The 20,434-nt window shown below is 36.8% G+C and overlaps 1 protein-coding gene across 1 annotated transcript in view; it reads right to left on the bottom strand.

Moving 5' to 3' along the window:
- Positions 1-436: 436 nt before the first annotated feature.
- TRDN (triadin) overlaps positions 437-20,434 on the bottom strand; it is a 242,640-nt gene continuing 222,642 nt past the window's right edge. Inside the window, 1 exon segment of the mRNA XM_050893954.1 lies at positions 437-586. Coding sequence (XP_050749911.1) covers positions 444-586 — 143 coding nt within the window. The 3' untranslated portion in view covers positions 437-443.

Below are 20,434 nucleotides of genomic sequence, written 5' to 3'. Positions count from 1 at the left end.
TTGATTGAACGTTAAGAAGAAATGATTTAGGATTGCAGGTAGTCTTGCAATCTTGCTGATATAACAGCTACATTCAACATTTCACTCCCTAGATAAGATTAAATGGAAAACAGATTCACTTCAATGCTGAGCAGGTAGGTAAAGAAAAACAAGAAGAGCAAAAGAGGCAGAAAAACACACACACACACACTCACACACACAATTAGGTCAACACTTTGTTAACATTGCAGCCTTTCCACGAGAAACGGGGCACTTTTACATTTCTACCTTTGTCAAACACAATTCACTACCGCTTGTTTTGCCTCTGCCCCATGGAAACTTTTTCCAGGTACATGTGTCCAAGTGGGCCACATTCTTGCAATGACAAGTACCACTGTAACTACTGTGGACCTCAGCAGAAAAGATAAAGTGCAAAATGTGAGCGATCACACGACTCAGTCTCTCTACTGCCCTGGTTTCCTTGTCTTTCTCTTGGAAGTCTTTGAGTGAGTCTTTTCTTCCTTGTTTGAAGGGAGATTAGTGGGAAATTGCAGTCCAAATCCATTAGGTCCATTTAGGAAGACACATTGAAAGTAGCGGACAGGAGCTAGGAAAACAAGGAAGAGATGGTTAATGTTTATGGCTTCCAAACTGGAGCCATGAGTGTATTCCATGTTCTTTCAGAAAACATCTGTATAATTTCATTTCCATTAAGTGAGTTATAACAGCACAAATCTCTAGTGTGATCACAAGCCAAGTTCTACATATCAACAAGATTTTAGCTAAAAGGCTAAATGAGACTTCTTTGTAGAACAAGATGAGAAATTGTTGATAATTTCACATTTAAATCCATTATTCCTCTAGCGTTATGGTCCTACTTCTCCCAGAATATTTGCATTTTGGGATAGCTGAATTGAAGCCCCCAAAATTCACACATATATTTTCTGGTTTTATATTTCACAGCCACTTTCAGATACATCGAGGAGTTCCAGAAGGACTCACTTCTAATAGTGATAATGACATATTTTATTAGGCTTCAAATGAATTATCTTTTATTCTGAATAAAAGGATCATAAATGACAGTACTTCATTCCTAGTCTTTCACAATCAGGGAGGTTTTCTCCCCTTTGATTTTTGATCACTAGCCTGTGTAGTTGCACTTCTTTCCATTACGTTTTAAAGGCTTTCAAGAACACATACTTTAGCACAGATGGAATTGACCTAATTTGTTCCAAAAGTTGAATTTTGCACTCTGAGATCGACGTTGACAAGATTTTAAAAGATAACTATTAGTCAGTTATGTGTTTGGGAAAATGATTGGAGGAATGTTGGCATCTGAAACAAGTTAGTTTTCATGCAATTGATTTTCTGGTGACTTTTTCTTTCCTCTACTGTTCATTCTATATTAAAAAAAATTAGCTGTTCCCTGTGACAGTTCTAAACTGAGATGGACTCCAGGGCTCCCTGTGTTATAAACTGAGGTGCAGGGTTTATTTATTGACTGCCAAATCACAGTAAATGGTGGAACACAGAGGATGTGTCAGAAATGCTGGTATATTCAATCCAGTTATATTATCCTCTGTGGTCTTCTTGCCTGCCTCACGCAAAGGTTAAGTCTTTGTAATCTAAAAAGCACACTAGAAAATGGAGTTGGAAATCAGATCCTTCTGCAAATGACTTAGTGTTTGTCCACTAAATCTAAGAATGGAAACAATTTTTTTTCCCCAAATTTTCAGTATTTCTGATGTTCCTCTGTGAGATGCATCTGAGATTTCTTCAGAAAACAGAGACATAGCAACTCCCATGACTAGAGCTCACAGCCTAAATGTGACAGACCAAGGTTCCCCTGTGAGGCCTGACAAGCCACGGACTAGGTGCATGGTGTGGATGTGCTATGTCCTCTACCATTGGCCATTTTACGGAGGCACTTGGGCAAGACCAGAAAGTTTCTGGGATATATAGTTATAGAAACTGTTATAGTTTCAACAAACAGACTTATTCCATCCTTGAACTAAGGTAACTGTTGTAAGTAAAACTAATTAAAGCAGCATACTGCCACAAAACCTGCTATGATTAAAAACAATGTTCTCGTACCAAAGTACTCTGTCAGAGATTTCTCAATCAGATCTTCTTTAAAAAACAAACAAACAAGCATACAACCCCCTAAAATTTAATCCCAGTGGGTGCCAGTTTGATAAAGAGAAATACCTTCCAGGAAGAAAGCTGCCAATTAAAAACTCACCTTTTACTGTTTAAATGGAAATTATTTCTGCATATTTGTCTTACGGATATAAAAATGAAAACAAAAAAGTCAATAACTCTATGAAGAAGGCAAGTAGGGCATCATGCACTGTCTAGCCCAAATAAATACCAATAAATAGTTTACTTAAGGGTAAAAAAAATGATTATACCTCCCTGTATTTTACATGCAATCAGAATGCAAAAATTTACCTCTTTTTCTTTACATACATTCACAAAGTCCTGACACATACTAGCTTATATAGCTACCTACTTACAAGCACTTTAAACATGGTTATATATTGTAATTATCGCATGCCTGACACCACAGCGCTTTCCAGAAGTGTTATGTGATCATCATTCTAAAATCACTAGTATTACTGGCCACTGCAACCATTTCACTTGAAAATCTGACTTACAGTCTATTGTTAAAAGCCACTAAATTCATGGAGGGAAAGGGAAAGGGCAAACTTTCAGTTTTTCACAACTTGGCCAACAACCACAAACTAATTACGTGGGCCATAATACTAAATTTGAAAAATAGGCACAAAAAATAATAATTTGGGGGAAAGAACTCTAAAATTTATATGTGTTTGGAATGCGTAATGCTAAAGATCACCCTTCATTGTGTTGTTTCTGAGATACCTGTAGTGTTTGAGAAAGGAGCCCTGTTGTTTGGCTAACATGTACTTATGTTGAGTGTAACATTTTGAAGTGACATTCAAATTTTTATATAGCCTGTTACTTATCACCTGTCTTCAGAAAATATCAGGAAAATGTAGGATAAAGAAGAAACGCAGGAGAGATAGGAACGGTAGTAATGACTTTTACTAAGTTTGCCTGCTACTTCCTTTCATAAGACTCTAATACCTGTAACTTAATTTTTTACCATATTTAACTATTTGTGGTGAAACTTCCAGTGCTGCAATTAGCTGCAGGCTGAGCTTGTTTTTTGGCAAAGAACCCCAAAAGAACAATGTAAGTATATTTAAAAAAAACAGCTAGGAAAAAAAAAAGGTTTTCTTTTCTTGGTATAAAAAAACCTTTTCTTTAAAGTGTCAGTGTCCTAGGAGGCTAGAGGGGCAATGTTGAGGGCAGAAGACATCTGAATTTTGTCAAGGGTGATGAGACTGAGATGGGAAATTGTGGTGGAGACTGTGACTGTTCAACCAAAAAAAGTGGTCTGCCATTGTAGGAGACCAACACTAATCTAGCTAAGTGCCTAGGCCAGGTGATTCTTGGGGTGACTGGAAGAAAAAATAGGTGATGTACAACTTGACTAAAGAGCCTGAGGAGAAAAATAGACATAGCTGTGTCAAGACATCGTGGCCAAGTGGCTGGAAACTGATAGGGGAACCTCAAGGTAAGAAGGGAGACAAGGGCTGGAGGTTATGACAGGTAGAAAAAACAAAGAGTAAGAGTTACTTTGTGGACAAACTGAGAGTGGGAAAGCCTGAAGAGTGGAAGTAAGATAGCGTAAACACTGCAAATGGGACAGGAATAAGAACAAGGGGAGTAGAAGAGGCAGGTTATGTACAAGAATTTTTAAGATAAAGAGGAAAAAACAATCACACTTCTTCCAGGAAAAGTGTGTAAGGGGTATGAGGCTCAAACACCTATAAATATTGCAGCATACTGTCTTCCAAAACCAGTATTTTGGACAATTGCTTTGCTGTCAGCTAGCAGTCAAAACCACTAGTAAACCACTTTATCCCTCTTCAGTGCTCACGCATTTCGAGGACAACAACCTAATGTCATTGGGAAATTTTCCTGTAGTGCAAATGACAGAAGCCCTTGCTAAGGGTCCAGCCCTTAGGGTCTGCGTGGGCTGTAACATCAGATTCTGAACTGGCATGTATCTGTGTGAAGGCTCCTTCCACACTGACGCTGACAGAGGTCTCCTCTCCTCTCTGGTATGAGTGAAGCAGTAAGAGGAAGTAACCTGTAGGAGGTTTCTCCTAGCCTCTGAGGCATAGGCAAGGCTACAGCAAATGAGAAATTTAGCTGTAACAACTTTTCACTGGAGAAAAGCTTTCTGACAAAAGGGAAAGATATAGATTCCGCTTTAAAAAAAAAATCGAAGTCCAAACTTTTTCATCTTGAGGAAGGATATACTAAAAAAAGCAAGTGCTTTTTTCATCAATACTCAACAGACTATAGTAGAGGATTTAAAATATCCAAATATCCAAAAGCAACTTTATAAATAACAAGCAATATTGGAAACAAAAATTTGGAAACTCTACCTATTGATTTTCAAAACTTTTAAATGAAACTTTTCTGAAATTATTTGGAAAATCTACAAATATTTCTGAAAAATATTTTAATTTTTAACTGGAATGACATTGGAATGAATCTGAAATGTTTCATTCTGAAATGAAAAGTCCCCATTTTCTTCAATTTTTTCTGGGAGGTTACACAAACTACAGTACAATACTTCATGGATTTATCCTAATATTAAGGCAATGTTTATACATGAGTAAATTAAGCAGATTCACTTGCTAAAAGATTAAAATACTTTGATACATTGTATGGTATGTGAGATCTAGTAGTTACTGTTATCAGAGTACAAGATTTAGTAAGCAAGGTGTTACGCTTCCAAATGTAGGTACAGAAAGCGGGCATTTTCAGGTTTTGGATGATAGTCAAAATATGAAAAAAGACCTTTTTTTCCATATTCTTTTTGTAGATTGTTTCTTATTAATTCTCCCAGTACAAAACTACTCATTTATAAATGAAAATTTCATCAGCATGCCTTTCTGGGATGGATCTTTTATATTTTGGCTAATCAAACCACCAGAGCTTTGAAGTAGACATACTGCAAATGCCTGTTGGTTTGTTTTTTTTGTTTTCCCCATGTTTTCTGGTAAGTATCTCATATATTGTCTTTCTTCTTTATGGCTGATGAGATTCACACTTTTCGTAAACTGAATGGTCTATCTTTAGCATATTCTAACTTGTTAAGAAAAACAAAGTCAGCTGCCTGTATAGTAAGTCTATGCAGGAGGAAATGGTTTCAGAATTACACTTTTTGCTATGTGCTTTTTCACTATTTGCCTTGCAAGTTGCCCTTCTTAGGCTCCTTTATCTAGCAAACCTCAGCTGCAGAACATGCAGATAAGAACTTCATTCAAAAAATACCAACATCTTTGGAACTGTGTCTGTATCAGAGACTGCAACAGTGTTATGATACAAGCCATAGTCAGGAAAACAATTTGAATTTTGGCATGCAAATAAGACTACAAATGCACCCCCTTCTGCCTTTGTAGTTCCCACATTCAATGTGAATACAGAATGTGTCTTCTAAACTGAAGGGCGTTCTCACTTTGAATGTATTGTCTCATATCTTTAGGGCAAATGTTACCAAAAAAAGATGAACAGTAGGAGCAAAACATGTGGTTTAACACTAGACATCTTTTGTCATCTTAGCTGAGACAAAAAAAAAGCTTTATATCTGGCCTTATGCTTTTGTTTAGGATGTAGTTTACGAGTATTCATATAATTACTTAAATTTCCCTTATGAGTACTATTGATGAAACAAAAAAAGTCAATGCTGGAAAAGTGTAGAAATAGGGTTTTTTTAACAAATTATAACTAATGCAGTTATATAAGGATGTCTGATACCTAAGATGAATTCATTTCTGAAAGGCTGGAGGAGGGGGTATTAGCTTTTTTGATTTTCACTTTGTGAAAGGAACAGGCACTTTTTTCCCTCACAAAAAGAGAGAAATCTTTTAAACAATTTTTGTCTGGATAGAAATCAGTTTGGAGTGAGAACAGCCAAGATGAGTTCCAGAAAGCAAAGAAACAAACAAAACCCTCTGGATTCAAGGTTTGTGTGAAGCTGTTTAGGGCTGGTCAAGAGAAAAAGCTAAGTACATTCCATGGATAGCCAATAAATTACACAAATATTCCATGGAGCTTATGTGTGCTCTTGATCTCTAAGTGACATGCATCTCACACAGAAGGCCGGTTCCAAGAAATGTGAGGAATATTGCAAGAGCACTCTCCTGGTGCTTTCAATTCTTCAGCAGAAAGGAGGAAACCAGCCTATTGAGGTCCCTCTGGATGGCAACACGGTCCTCTGTGTATCAGCCATTCCCCCCAGTACTGTGTCATCTGCAAACTTGCTGGGGTACACTCTGCTGCATCATCCAGATCATTAATGAAGACGATAAATGGAACCAATATTGACCCCTGAGTTACCCTGCTAACTAATGGCCTCCGACTAGACTTCCTGCCATGGGTCACCACCCTCTGGGCCTGGCAGTTTAGCCAGTTTTCAGTCCACCTCACTGCTCGTCTAGCCCATACTTCATCGGCTTCTCTCTGAGGATCCTATGGGAGACAGCGCCAAAAGCCTAACTGATGTCAAGGTAGAAAATATCCACTGCTCTCCTCTGGTCTACCAAGCCAGTCATTTAATCATAGAAGGTTATCAGGTTGATCAAGCATGACTTTCCGTTTGTGAATCCATGCTGACTATTTCTGATCAACTTCTTGTCCTTCGTGTGTCCGGCAATGGTTTCCAGGATTAGCTGCTCCATCACCTTCTCAGGGATTGAGGTGAGGCTGACCAGCCTGTAGTTCCCTGGGTCCTTCTTCTTGCCATTTTTGAAGACAGGAGCAACATTTGCTTTCTGTCCATCCTCAGGCACCACTCCCAATTGCCATGATTGTTGAAAGATTATTAATTTTGCTTTGAGGATCTATTTTAACATGTAAAGAGCTAGAATGCAAATTACATACTATTCATTGTTAATTGTTCTCATTAAACCTGTTGAATAGAAAAGGTAACAGGTAACAGGTAAAAGGCAACTAGCTGACACAAGCCTCAGTAAGGGATGAGACACTAGAGAACAAATACAATCCCAAGGCCATAAGATTGTTGGGATAGTTGAACAGTGATTTTAGATACTGTTCCATTTCCACATATTCACATAAGGCAAAGATACCAGCAGAATTGACTTGGCTGAGAACCAGCAGACAGGCTCACAGAAGTCCAAATACATGCCAGAATCAGATCTAACTTTCCAAGCATGCACATCTATCATATCCCCTACAGACACCATTACGGTGTCATCCACAAGTCCTTTACCATCCCAAATACATTGATTACTCTGTGTCTCATCCCTGGCAAAGGCAATGAAGAGTTAAATCCACCTGTATATGGCATAAATCATCGATTTATGTGAATCCGTATAGAATATTAGAATCAATGTATGAGAAAGCTTCACACTCAGGTTTGAATACCGCTTAACAGGTGGTTACAGTTTTTTGCCTTATGGTGGCTTATGTTGATTAACAGTCTTTATTTACTGTCTGGGCAGAAAGCTTCACACTCAGCCATTTGCATTTCCAAAGCATGAAAAAGCAGACACTGATGAAGTGACGATAAGATCCCAAATCTTTCTTTGCTGAGAGAAGGATTAAGGAATTGCTGGGAAAGAGAGGAGTTTTAAATCTGAATAGATGACCAGAAGAACCTTCCATACAAAGGGAATAAAGGGGTCCTTTACCAGGGGTCCCCTTCTGTGACAAATCTGGATGGGGAAAGATTTTCATGAGAAGCCCAGTCACCGGGACACAGACTATTGAGCAACTGTCAGCTAATTAAAAGAACCCTGTAGTGGAAGAGACACTATAAAAGCTCAGTGCTAGGTAAACACTGACTTGTTCATCTTCATCCTGCACATTTATGCCTTTATAGATCCTTACATCCTAAGCAGTCTGTTTTGGAATTGTTTCTGTGCTGATTTAGCTGAAGTCATTCTTTAAGAAAACTGATGAATATGAGGGCACTCCATCCTTAGAGACCTGATGGATCTTAAAAGTCAAGGTGCTGGGACACTGTAAAAGAGTTTGGCTCCCAATGCATTGATCCACAGTTTCCAAAGGATGATAGGCTCTAGCTCCACTTAAGCAGCATATCTGGTTTGGGAATTGGTAATTCAGGGGCTAAAGAGGGAAAAACAGTTTTCATTTCCTTCTTTAGCTGTATGCAGTCTAATTGGGAACATATTCAAACTCCAAGGGTGTCCAGGGACCTTGTGATAATTTTCATGAAAGCTTCTCCTGAGTTAATATAATTTAGTATCATTTTAAAGAAGACTACTTAGGCGTAGCTTTCTACCATTCAAAGTGCCAAACTACTATTCAAGTGCTTACTCAAGCAATTAATAGGAGTTTTGTGTAAGGAATTATGGTCATCCAAACAAACAAATAAATGTATTTTTTCACGGTAGTCTTTTTTAAAATTAATCTTATAAGGAACGTGGGTAGAAAATTCAGAGAGGAATAAAATTTACTAATCCTGAACAATATAAAGGTGTTCTTATTAAATGGTTAAAGTCCCATTTCTACAAGGCTTAGATAGCTATTTTTAAGGCAAGTCACCAAATAAAATATTCATTAAAAAGCAATAGCTTTTAGCAATAAGTTTGGTTATTAGGGAAAAATTACAGACAATGTGTGAGGAAAGAATTTTTATTACTAGTGTTCTCTAGTTTGAATCAAATTTCTTCACTTAGAGACTTTCCTAATAGAACTGAACAATTCAACAAAGCACAAAAATTCAGGCAATCATAGCATTAAAAACAACTAATTAGTAAGGAATTATAAGTAAGAGGAAAGTATTAACAGTTGCACTCATTTCTTTCTGATTGCTTCTCAGGAATGCACATACTGTGTTTTGGTTCAGCAATCAAAACTGAAACCACAGAAAAACAAAGAAAACTTATTCCAATGACTGGGAGCTGAAGTTTTTTGCACTTGCTAAAGGGCAAGGAAGAGAAGCAGGTATTTTCCCCCTTGCTTTGCTTCTTTCCCTATCAAACAATTTGGGCTTTTTCCCTTAACATTTCGGTAAAATTACAGTGTGACAAACTGACCAGAGAAAACACAAGGGCAGATGAGGAAAGGAAGTGGTATGGAATCCTTGCTAAATATCACAAATTTTTGCCCTCACACTTTCTAAAACAAGTCTTTGTGCTTAGCAGCACTGTGTAACTGACATTTAATTGAATGCCATTTCTCTGAATAGCAAAGCTGAATGCTGAGGGCCTATGCAGGAGACCAAATACTGTTTTCTTAAATTCACAACATAGTCCATATTTAGATACTAGCTATTCAAAACAACACAGTTTGCTTCAAAAATTAGATTTATCTTTTTTTGATAAATCCTTTTCAACTCCTTTCTTATTATTAAGCATGCTGTACAGCCACACTACTGCCATTCTTAGAAAGTAAAATGCTTAATGGGAAGGAGGAGGGGGAAAAGAAGAGGAGAAAACTTTTATATGTATGTCCATTACATATAAGCAAGAAATATCATTACTACTTTAAATCAATCCTATATATCTAAAAACATCCCCTTAAAATGACATTTTTCTAGCATTGTATACACAATGTGTAGACAGGGAATGTCGTGGTTTAACCCCAGCCAGCAACTAAGCACCACTCAGCCGCTTCCCCCTTCCCCCTCCCAGTGGGGTGAGGAGGAGGAAAGAGGGGAAAAAAAAGTAAAACTCGTGGGTTGAGATAAGAACAGTTTAATAACTAAAGTAAAATATAATACTAACAATAGTAATAATGAAATATAATAATAATAATAGTAATGAAAAGGAATATAACAAAAAAAAGGAGGGGGAGGAAGGGAAAAAAAAAAACCAACCAACCAAACAAAACCCACCAGTGATGCACAATGCAATTGCTCACCACCCGCTGACCGATGCCCAGTTAGCTCCCGAGCCGCGATCTGCACCGCCCGGCCAACTCCCCCCTGTTTATATACGGGGCATGACGTTCCATGGTATGGAATACCCCTTTGGCTAGTTCAAGTCAGCTGCCCCAGCTATGCTCCCTCCCAGCTTCTTGCACACCTGCTTGCTGGCAGAGCACGGGAAAATGAAAAGTCCTTGGCTTAAGATAGGCGCTACTTAGCAACAACTAAAACATCAGTGTGTTATCAACATCATTCTCACACTAAATCCAAAACACAGCACTGTACCAGCTACTAAGAAGAAAATTAACTCTGTCCCAGCCGAAACCAGGACAGGGAAAAAAAGAAATTGTCCCATGAGGATATTTCTTTTGTGTCTTATTTTGGGTCTTGCATAAGGAAAGAAAATGAAGAATGGTTGGAAAGCAGCTTTCAAAGCTACTTTCAAAGTATCTGTGATATGATGCAATTAATTGCTCATCTTTGCAAAGACCATCCAAGTTTTCACATCCATTTTAGCAGGAGGTCTGTCAGACAATAAGTTATTTAATAAAAAAGTACTAAAGATGTTTGAGTAGCAGAGTTAAATACTAGCAACAACACTGTTATTACAGCCATGAGAACTCAGATCGCATGTTCTCCTTAATGGCTCTTTTTCAAGCATTGTGGGACTGCAAGGTCTGGAGAAGGTAAAATAGTTATACTTTAAAAGAAAAAATACACCTCCTCTCAAAAATAGTGCTCAACAGTGAGCAAAAAACACCCAGAAGATTGCTCCATTCCTTATGAGTGTCTGTGGTCCCAACTCACTCAGGAAATTTGCTAAATACACGAAAGAAACCAGCCTGTATCAGTGTTTCAATCAGTGGAACAAAAATAGTATCAGTACAAAGTCAGTAGTACATGTCTCTAACAACACTTTCTTGGTATAAAACATGTTGTAAATATATCAAATCAATAGTGCTAGAAGGTCACTCTGGTCATATTTAATGTCATTAGAGGGGAAAAATATCACTACAGTTAAAATATATATAAAATCCCAAGACCAGAACTAGTTAAAACCAGTTATGATTTGTTACTTATCAAAGTCAGTGCTCTTTTTGAAACATAACAACATAGCTCAATGAATGAGATCTTCATTCTGACAAAACCAATGTCTGCAATAAAAGGTGAAATTTATTATTTCTGTCTTTTAGCTTGAAGGTGATAGATGACACCTAACAGCCATTTAAGTGAGCAAAAAATTCTGTATTTTGCTAACTGACTCTTGCATTGTCTAGTAGAAGGCTTAACGGATAAGTAAGCTGTATGTTTAGAGAAAAGTGTTATATTCCATGTTATGGTCACTGCACACAAACCACATAACTCTCACATAAATGTGTAAATATCCCCAAGGTGACATTCCCCCAATATTCATTAAAAAATTCTTTTTGTTAGACAGTAAAACCATGCAAGATGTAACAGTGTGACACATATGTGGTAATACAGACACTTCCAACAAAGCATAACAATGATCAGAGTACACAGTCTTTACAATTTTGCTAGCATTGAGCTTTCAAAGGAGTCTGGTACTAGCATTATGTGTTTTATTAGTGAAACATAGGAGCAAATGAATCATTCAAGAAATGATATTTAAGAGGGACCAAAAATTAATGCAGGCCTGATCCAAAGTCTATTAAAATCTGTTGGATTTTTTCACAGTCTGCAGTGGTAATTACATGAGACTACAGTGGTATTTGGTGGGCAGCAATATAGAATTGGATTTTATTGCTATTGCTCAATAAACAATGACTGTGTTTTCATAGGATGCACTGTGTGCTGATCATGTACCTTAGGCACGCTGACATGACATGGTCTCTGTCGACTCATTCCTATGGCCAGCATGTTCAACTAATATAATTACAACATATTGCATTAAAATCATTGTTTCTAACGAACTGTCAGTCACTAAAAGATTGGTTTAAAATTTACATACAGCCACATTTATGCACACAAAAAATATATAAAACCAAAGAAGGTAAAACCAATCAGGGATCTTATTATGTTAACAAGAATGGATATCTAATAACTGGAAGCTAATACCAGATATTGATCCAGCTGTGAAGGCATGGGGTGGAGAGAGGAGGGGAGGAGAAGGGAGGAGAAGAGAGGGGAGGGGAGAGGAACAGCGAAGATAAGGCAGTTAAGCAACTAATGAAAGTGAAGCTGGTGTTTGAATGATACAAGTGCTTTCTTCATTTGTTATCATTCTAACTGAAATCTTTATTAAATCAAGGGGGTTTTTTGGATGTGTGTAGCATTATGTGTAGACATTTATCTTCCTCAGTGAGAACTTTTCTGCTGGGAGCAGCAGCACTTCTTTATAACAATAAGAAGTCAGGAAAGAGACAGTGCTTGAACTATGCTACTGACAAACCCTGATGACAGGCCCAAATTCATCCTGCTTAATTTCAGACACTAGAGGCACTACCTTCTGGATTTAGCTCTAGCCACATGAAGTAATGCTAGGAGGCAATTCAGATTTCAAAGGGATGAGTAACCCATTGGAGAAGTTCCTCTCTCATTGATCATGGAACTTGTGCAAGTATGTTCTTATTTAAGTGCTTATGGTTAGGAGGATCGGATCTGTACCTGTGTGGTACTTACAATGAAAAATAAAGCTAAATTAGGATGTCTTCCTCACCCTGAATTTGCACAGTTCTAGGAGCAAGGGCAAACAGAAAGAAACTGTAGGAGCTCAATAGGCTGGCTTCTTTAAAATATTTCACAGCATCTGCTATCAGTTCTGGTCTCACTAATTAAGAATTGCATCACATAATTATGATTTGTCCACTGGATTTGACTATACTGATGATAACCTGGAAACATGAACTCAGTCCAACATTAAGATGCCTGTTTTTCAGCTGATAAAGGTTTAAAAACAAAATCTATGTTGATAAAAAAGTGAGATAGTTGTTCTGTCCTCTAAGCAATGTCCCCATTAGAAGAGAAGGAATATGACATTAGAGGAATAACTTTCCTATAGTTCAAGAGGGATTTGAAGAAATGGCCATTTATCGGAAACAAAGATAAATAATCTCTGACTCAGAAAACTGTTGAAGAATTACATATTCTATAGAACTTTGCTTCCACGAGATATGTCATGGAAATACATAATACGTACTTTTCTTCTCTTTTCTTGCAGTGTCATTTAAGAATATACACGAGTCAAACTAAAGGGCAAAACCAACTTAACAATGAGAAGCATTAAGATACTAGATATCGATATTTCATTTGTGGCAAAATCATTCAGACTTATACTGAGATATATATATTTTTATTTGACTTGGCACAAATATAGTATATATTTATAAATGCTTGGAGCCACTTAGTTTAATTTTAGCAAAATGTTTTGACCCAGTTAAGAGGAAGGGAATGAAATCATTGTCCAACAGGCGTAAATAACATTAGTAATTGGATTCATTTTACAAAGTTAGGCAAATCAGATTCTCATTACTGGATCTAAACCAGCATGCTAAATAATATATTTTTTTCATAGTCTTTTTTTCCACAGGCTGCGACTCTCGTATGTTGTTTAGTTAGACAAATTTATCCCTACGTTTACAGAAAATATAGGTGTTTTTCTAATAATTCACTAGGCAAATAATTTTTAGGCTAAACATAAGAAGTAATCAATTAATGACTTAATTGTAAAAAACCCCAACTTTTGATTACTTTGTCTGTTGTCAACTTTTGCTCATCCTTCAACTCATTTTTTTGCCGAAGATCCTTCTTTATTTCTGGGATCTTTCTCTGGACTCTGAGTTTTCCCTTAGTGTATTCCCTGGTAGAATTTTGCTTGTTCCCTTTTGATGTAAACAACCATTCCAAGCTCAGAGGGCACATTGTCAAGTGTAATGGGAGAGCTCTAATAATCTTTGTGGACCAAGATTTAGAGTGGACTTCAGACACCTTAAACAAGACTTAGGCTGAATGACAGCACCTACTTTTAAAGTCATGTTCACAAACCAGCTCTCCAATGACAACAGGAAATATCCCTCCATTATGGACTGCAAAGCTCTCTAGATATTAAACTTAGTGCCATACATGTGCATGAGCCACAAGAGCTAGCTAAGTACATTACTAGATGTGCCTCATAGTGTAAGAACTAGTCCAGAATTATTTCCAAATTTTACCGAGCAACCATTTTGAAGTATTTTACTTAAAGAGGTTTCTGAAGCAGAAACAGACCTTTCTATCAAATAGATAAATCTTGTCTATTAACCTCCAGTACCAATGACTCTTGTATTAATGGATCTGGAATTGTGCAAATTCAAGAGGAACAGGCAGCTGGTGTTCCACCCAAATTATTCTGTAACTCAGTAGCCCTAGTGCCCTCCTGGGAAGTGGAAGTACCTGGGAAGGTACAAAGTTGAGTCTCTCCAGGTGAAGAGGGCTCTGAAAGAGTGTCAGCTAAATCCCTTGGAAAGTACACAATGACTACACAGGTATAAAGAAAATATTAGTCACCACCATTTTAAAAGCAAAGTAATTACAGCTGCATTTTGTCAAGGGCCTGATGTTGCCGATGGGTTAGTTGTACTCAAAGCATGTCTGGCAGACAGGAAATGTTAATCAAGTTTCTGGATCCTAACGAAGTTTTTGTAGCAACTGGGAACTAGGCCAGCAGTTTTCCGCGTTTCAAAAACAGGGATTGTCCTGGTTTCAGCTGGGATAGAGTTAATTTTCTTCTTAGTAGCTGGTACAGTGCTGTGTTTTGGATTTAGTGTGAGAATACTGTTGATAACACTCTGATGTTTTAGTTGTTGCTAAGTAGCGCTTATCTTAAGTTAAGGACTTTTCATTTTCCCGTGCTCTGCCAGCAAGCAGGTGTGCAAGAAGCTGGGAGGGAGCAGAGCCGGGGCAGCTGACCTGAACTAGCCAAAGGGGTATTCCATACCATAGAATGTCATGGCCAGTATATAAACGGGGGGGAGTTGGCCAGGAGGGGCGGATCACTGCTCTGGCATCGGTCAGCGGGTGGTGAGCAATTGCAATGTGCATCACTTGTCTTTTCTTGGGTGTTACTTCTTTTTTCTTTTTTTTTTTTTGTTATATGCCTTTTCATTACAATTATTATTATTATATTGTTACTATTATTAGTTAGTATTATATTTTATTTTACTTTGGTTATTAAGCTGTTCTTATCTCTACCCATGAGTTTTACCTTTTTTTTTCCTCCTCCCCATCCCACTGGGAAGGGGGAGGGGGAAGCAGCTGCGTGGTGCTTAGCTGCTGACTGGGGTTAAACCACGACAGGATGTAGGGGCCAAAAAATTATGTGCTTGCATGGGAAGGTGCCTTATGGATGTAGAAAACTTAAGCTTTATGGAACCTCTTTGACAGACTGTTCGGGACATTAAAATCTTCTAAAATAATGTTTTGGGTCTGACCTTATATTTTCAACAGTGTTTTTCACTGTTGATTGGCAAAGACTCTCTCTGCTCATTAATCTTCAGGATTTATCTCTCACAGATTTTAAATGAGAGTCTATCAATGGGGTCTGTAAAGCATATTCATGGTTGTGGCACAGCTAAGGTTTGCATAATAAGAAGAAAAAGTTCTCAGTAATTTGAAGACTGAGCTAGTGAAGTTCAAGTGCTATTAACATGTAGCTAATATTTAGATGCTACATTGAAATTGAACTGCATCAACTCTTGTTTTTTCACTGTGTTGGTAACTGTGAAATCTTAAGGTTGTTTACTGGGGAGGTGGACTTCAAACTGAGTCCAAGTAACTCTCATCATAATGCAAAGCTGATTGAGAATCAGTCTCAGTAATTCCTAACTGGAAACAAATCTTGACAACAAATAAACTCAAGGTAAGGTAATGGAATTACCAAATATAACCAAAGGTAAAAAAGGAGATTAGTTTAGAGCTAGGGATAGATGTCCTCCTGTAGAAGACACAGCATGAACCCAAAGTGCTTCTAGATTCTCCCCATGAAGTTCTTTGTTTCAAAACGTAAAACTTACCCTTTGGGCATTTAAATAGAATGTCTGTAATTCATAATTTAGATTACGATGTCACTATGCTGAAAGGCTATCTATAAGCTTATAATTAACATAAAACCTGATGTATTGTTCTCATTTGTGGTGTGTATTTACAGATTTTGAGTTTCAAAACTTATTGCAATCTGTAAGAATTTTTCCAGTGACATTTAATCAGCTTCAGACCAGACCATAAAGCTTTCATTTTACCTAGCTACCACAATATGGCTGATATTTACTCCTCATATGGCTTTTCTATGTAGGAACAATCAGGAAGATTAATTCAAGTTAACTTTAAAAATGGATTAATTAGGCCATATAAAAGTGTTGTGTTGGCACTCATTCAGAATTAAAGCAGCCTCAGTGAAATTTTCATCAATTCAATTTCAAAATAGATTAAACTAAATTAAGTCAAGGTCACCTTAATTCTTAATAAGTGACCACTCAAGCATTTAGTACTGTTTAAGTGAGCTATTTAAACATACACCTCTTGTTAGTGCACAGTATTCCTCCATGTCTCCGCTTAGACAAGCCTGCCGAGATTTATTCTCCAAGTCTTTCTTTAAAAGTCAGCTTCAGAATAGTGGAATGACTAACACCAAGTTGTTGGAAAGCCTGCATATGCAGCCTTGGTCCTTACAGTTCTAACAAACATGAAATGTTGAGACATTCATGTGTATCCACAGAATGGAAGCTGTTCTACACGGACTCTCTTGCAAGCAGTCTTAGTGCGCAGTTCACCCTGCCCTCACGCCGAGCGCTTGTACTGCAGAGTGATGAGCACCCTGGAAAATCTTACTGAATGAGACTATCCCACATAGACACGGGTCTTGTAAATGAATGAGCACAGATCTTATGCAAAAAATTCTGAAACTTCTCAGAGTGCCAGTTCCTTCTATTATTTTCCAGCCAATGGCACACTTTCTTGTGTCCAGAAAATACAACATTAATATTAGTGATTTATTGCTGAATTCTGGTGAGAAAAAAAATGATAAACCTCTAACATAAATTATTTCAAGGATGCTATTACTGTTTTCATTATTACTTTCAGAGACACAGCTGTTACAGTTAATGGTCTCTTCCTTGATCTATATTTCTGTTTTGAGAAAGAATATCACATCTTTCTCCTCAACATTTTTGTTCAGCTTCTTTGATCTAGTTACATTCAAATGGTCAGCTTCAGGAGTACAAGTTTATGCAGCTGAAATTCTGGAAGAAACTGCTGACAGAACACTAGAACCGTCATACATCTGAGATACACAGACTGTCTGGGTGGCAAGGACAGTAGAAAATACAGTATCTGCAGTTCATCACCTATCTATAGATGAGAGGTACCTGTCCTGCAGTGATGAAGTTCTTGCCTTCTCTTTTAAATATTGTGCATTATTTTTAAAGTAGTTCAATGCTTCTATTTTATAGAACAGTACCAATATGTTTGTGCTTAATGAAATTGTCAAAAACTGCAACTTCAGAACAATGAAAAAAGATCATATTTTCCCCCAAAGTCTTCAAATGCTTCAGAACCAAGGAAAAAATAAAGGAAAGTGGTCTCATTCTCTTTCAAAATAATGATCCATGGAAAAAATCTTACACATTGCACTGCTGACAAGTTTATGTTCCCTTAGCATTGAGGAAACATCCTCGATGGTCTCTCAAATGCTTCTTATATTAAATCTCACATTAAATAGAACTTTCTGCTTTTGCAGATTTGGAAATCGTCTTTGCATAGGAAAATATATTACAGGAGGACAGAAAGTGCAAAGCCATAAAACAACCTTACGGTAACAAACCAATCACCACATGCTAATACAGACATGTAATGAATTCACCCACTGGAGTTGCTGAGGTTTTCATGTGGTGATCACTATGCGTCATTCCATATCTTTTGCTGATAATATGATGAAATGATTCCTCTTTATGCTAGAAAACATCTGAGAAACTGTTGCTCTCTATCACTGCAGAAGCAGAGGAAAAATCTAGCTGAGAAATGCTTTTTTCATAGAAGTGCTAGCATAGTATGTTCATATAAACAGTGTTCCAGCTCTGCTTAATGATAATTTTTGTTTTCCCAGAGGTACAACTTCTTTGACTAGACAGTAGGTATAGAAGTTTTCATGTCCAAGAAAAGTTTACACCTCTAATAATGTATGAGGGTAGACGCATGATTTATGTAAGTTTATTTACGACTCATCTATTTACATGGAAGTTAGCACAACTAGTTTGATTTCTCTTGACCTTGAGAATAATCCACATATTTCTCTAATTTAACAAAGAAATTTATACAGGATTAATATCAATCTCATTATTTCTCACTTTTCATGCTCTTCCATCACAGCCTCTGCTTATTTCTGCCACATTTGCACATCTGTGGGCTTAGATAACAGCACAGTAAAAACATCAACCTCTTCGACTGACTGTATGACAAATGCAACACTCATTGTTTCCTGAGTTTTCAGCCATGAGGATGGTTACAAGGTAATTGCAATAAACATAATCAACTTTTGATTAATTTAGATTTTCATACTCTGGTATAAGCCTTGAAACAAACTAGGACTTATATAAAAGTATTACAGCTGTTCATATAAAGGGTATGGTAGATAGTCCTCACCACAGAGTTGAATTTGCACACTCCTTAAATTTTACTCCAAGAGCCGAAAAATCTGCTTCTGTGTGCTTGCAAATACATTTGTTATAAGATAGAAGAAAAAAAAAAAATGGAGTTCCAAGCATTCCCTTTTTTTTTTGTGTAAGTTTCAGTCTGGGTACAGGTGTAAATTTTGACATTTAGGACAGGAGAAAGAAGGGGAAAGAATTCTATGTAATTGCTTGCATCTCTACAGGGGAGTGAAATTTAGTGTCTACTGCACATATCACAATTGTTTATGAAAGGTACAGTACTGCTTAAAATTCTGTTTAAATGTGGAACATTCCAAAATTGAAGATATATACCGCTTTTTAAATTGCTTATTTTTCTTTATCTGATTGCTTTTTAATATCAGGGAAAGGTTGAAGGACTCTGATCAAAATCTAAAAACACGTGAATCTACTCTATTCGGCTTTTAAAGCAGAAAGAAGATTTACTATTTAAATTTTTAGATTAGCTCAGAAAATGTAAATCCTTTTCTACTTCCATTTATCAGCAAAAAGTATTAGTATTCAGCTCACTGGGGAAAATGCACTGACTTCATCTGCAAACAGAACAGGCAAAAGCTATCAAGTTCCAACTCAAGTGTACATGACCTAGGATGTGGTCTCAGCTTTCAAATTCTCGATTTGAGCAAATACCAAAGAACAACATTCATAAAGAGAAACCACTTTGATGTTCTTCTGGAAACTTTTCATCCATTGTCTGATAACTAACTTGTTCTTTTCAGCGGACAAAGAATAGTTTGAAAATACTTACATAGTAAGTTCTGTTTGCAAAGCCAGTTACGAAGAACTGTTTGCACAGAGCTGCTTATGATCTGGGAAACGTCCAGTCAAGAATAATTGCACAATGATAACGTACAATTAAATTAATCAATCATAACAATTACTGTAAATGAAAACCACAGTAACACAGTCTTTCAATGATGTAAACTTTGCAGGAGTGTGGTGTGCAGGAGGAAGTCCACTGGCAGACAAGTTTTAGTACATTCCTGTTTTGCACTGAATTTGGAATTTTGCTCCATAAGATAATATTTTTCTCTCCTGGCAAAATCTTTGGTTTAACTTACTGGTTATTTATTATGATTAGCACTACTTGATCTATATGAATTCTATATTAATAAAATAGTAATAACTTTTTGCTAGCATAGATTCTACCTTCTGCATCTATCAGTTAACAACAGAATCATTAAGAGGAATTAAAGTCTATATCTGACTCTATAACTCTGTATTCCTGACTAAAAAAAAAGGATGAAAAAAAAAAGCGAAGCCATTCTTTTATGTAAATGTAGTTGCCCTTATACAACAAAGTCTTGTGAGCCATGTGTATAAATATTTTCATGCAAATACACATGCTAACATTTGGATGCTTGATCTTAGCATTTCATTTGCATTTTCTCTTCCTTGATGTCAGATTGTTCTGTACTTGTTTTATACTTAGCTACCTTTTTTATTATTATTCAAATATTTTAAGTTTGTACATATGGATAAATAGATATTTCTACATACATAGATACATATAACTGCACATCTATTACACATTTTTTATCATGTATATAGGACTCTAAAGCATTCTACTTATAGTAAAAGAGGTAAAAAAATCGTATACAACAAAACAGTCTGGATGATTAGAGGTGAAATTCTTTCCTCAGTAGTTTAAGACAACAAAGTTGCACTGGGAGGACCCATATTAATATTTAGTTCATATTTTCTGTGTAAACCAGTTACACCTCACAGGTGAGATTAAAGACTTTGATCTTTGTCTGTCATGAATCAGTGCAGTTCCACTGAAGTCATAGGGATTAATTTATACTAGTCAAGAATC

The sequence above is a fragment of the Gymnogyps californianus genome, chromosome 3, assembly GCF_018139145.2.
Source record: "Gymnogyps californianus isolate 813 chromosome 3, ASM1813914v2, whole genome shotgun sequence".
Classification (NCBI taxonomy): domain Eukaryota; kingdom Metazoa; phylum Chordata; class Aves; order Accipitriformes; family Cathartidae; genus Gymnogyps; species Gymnogyps californianus.
Note: the sequence above shows the minus strand (reverse complement) of the source record. Positions and strands in the feature narration are given on the sequence as shown.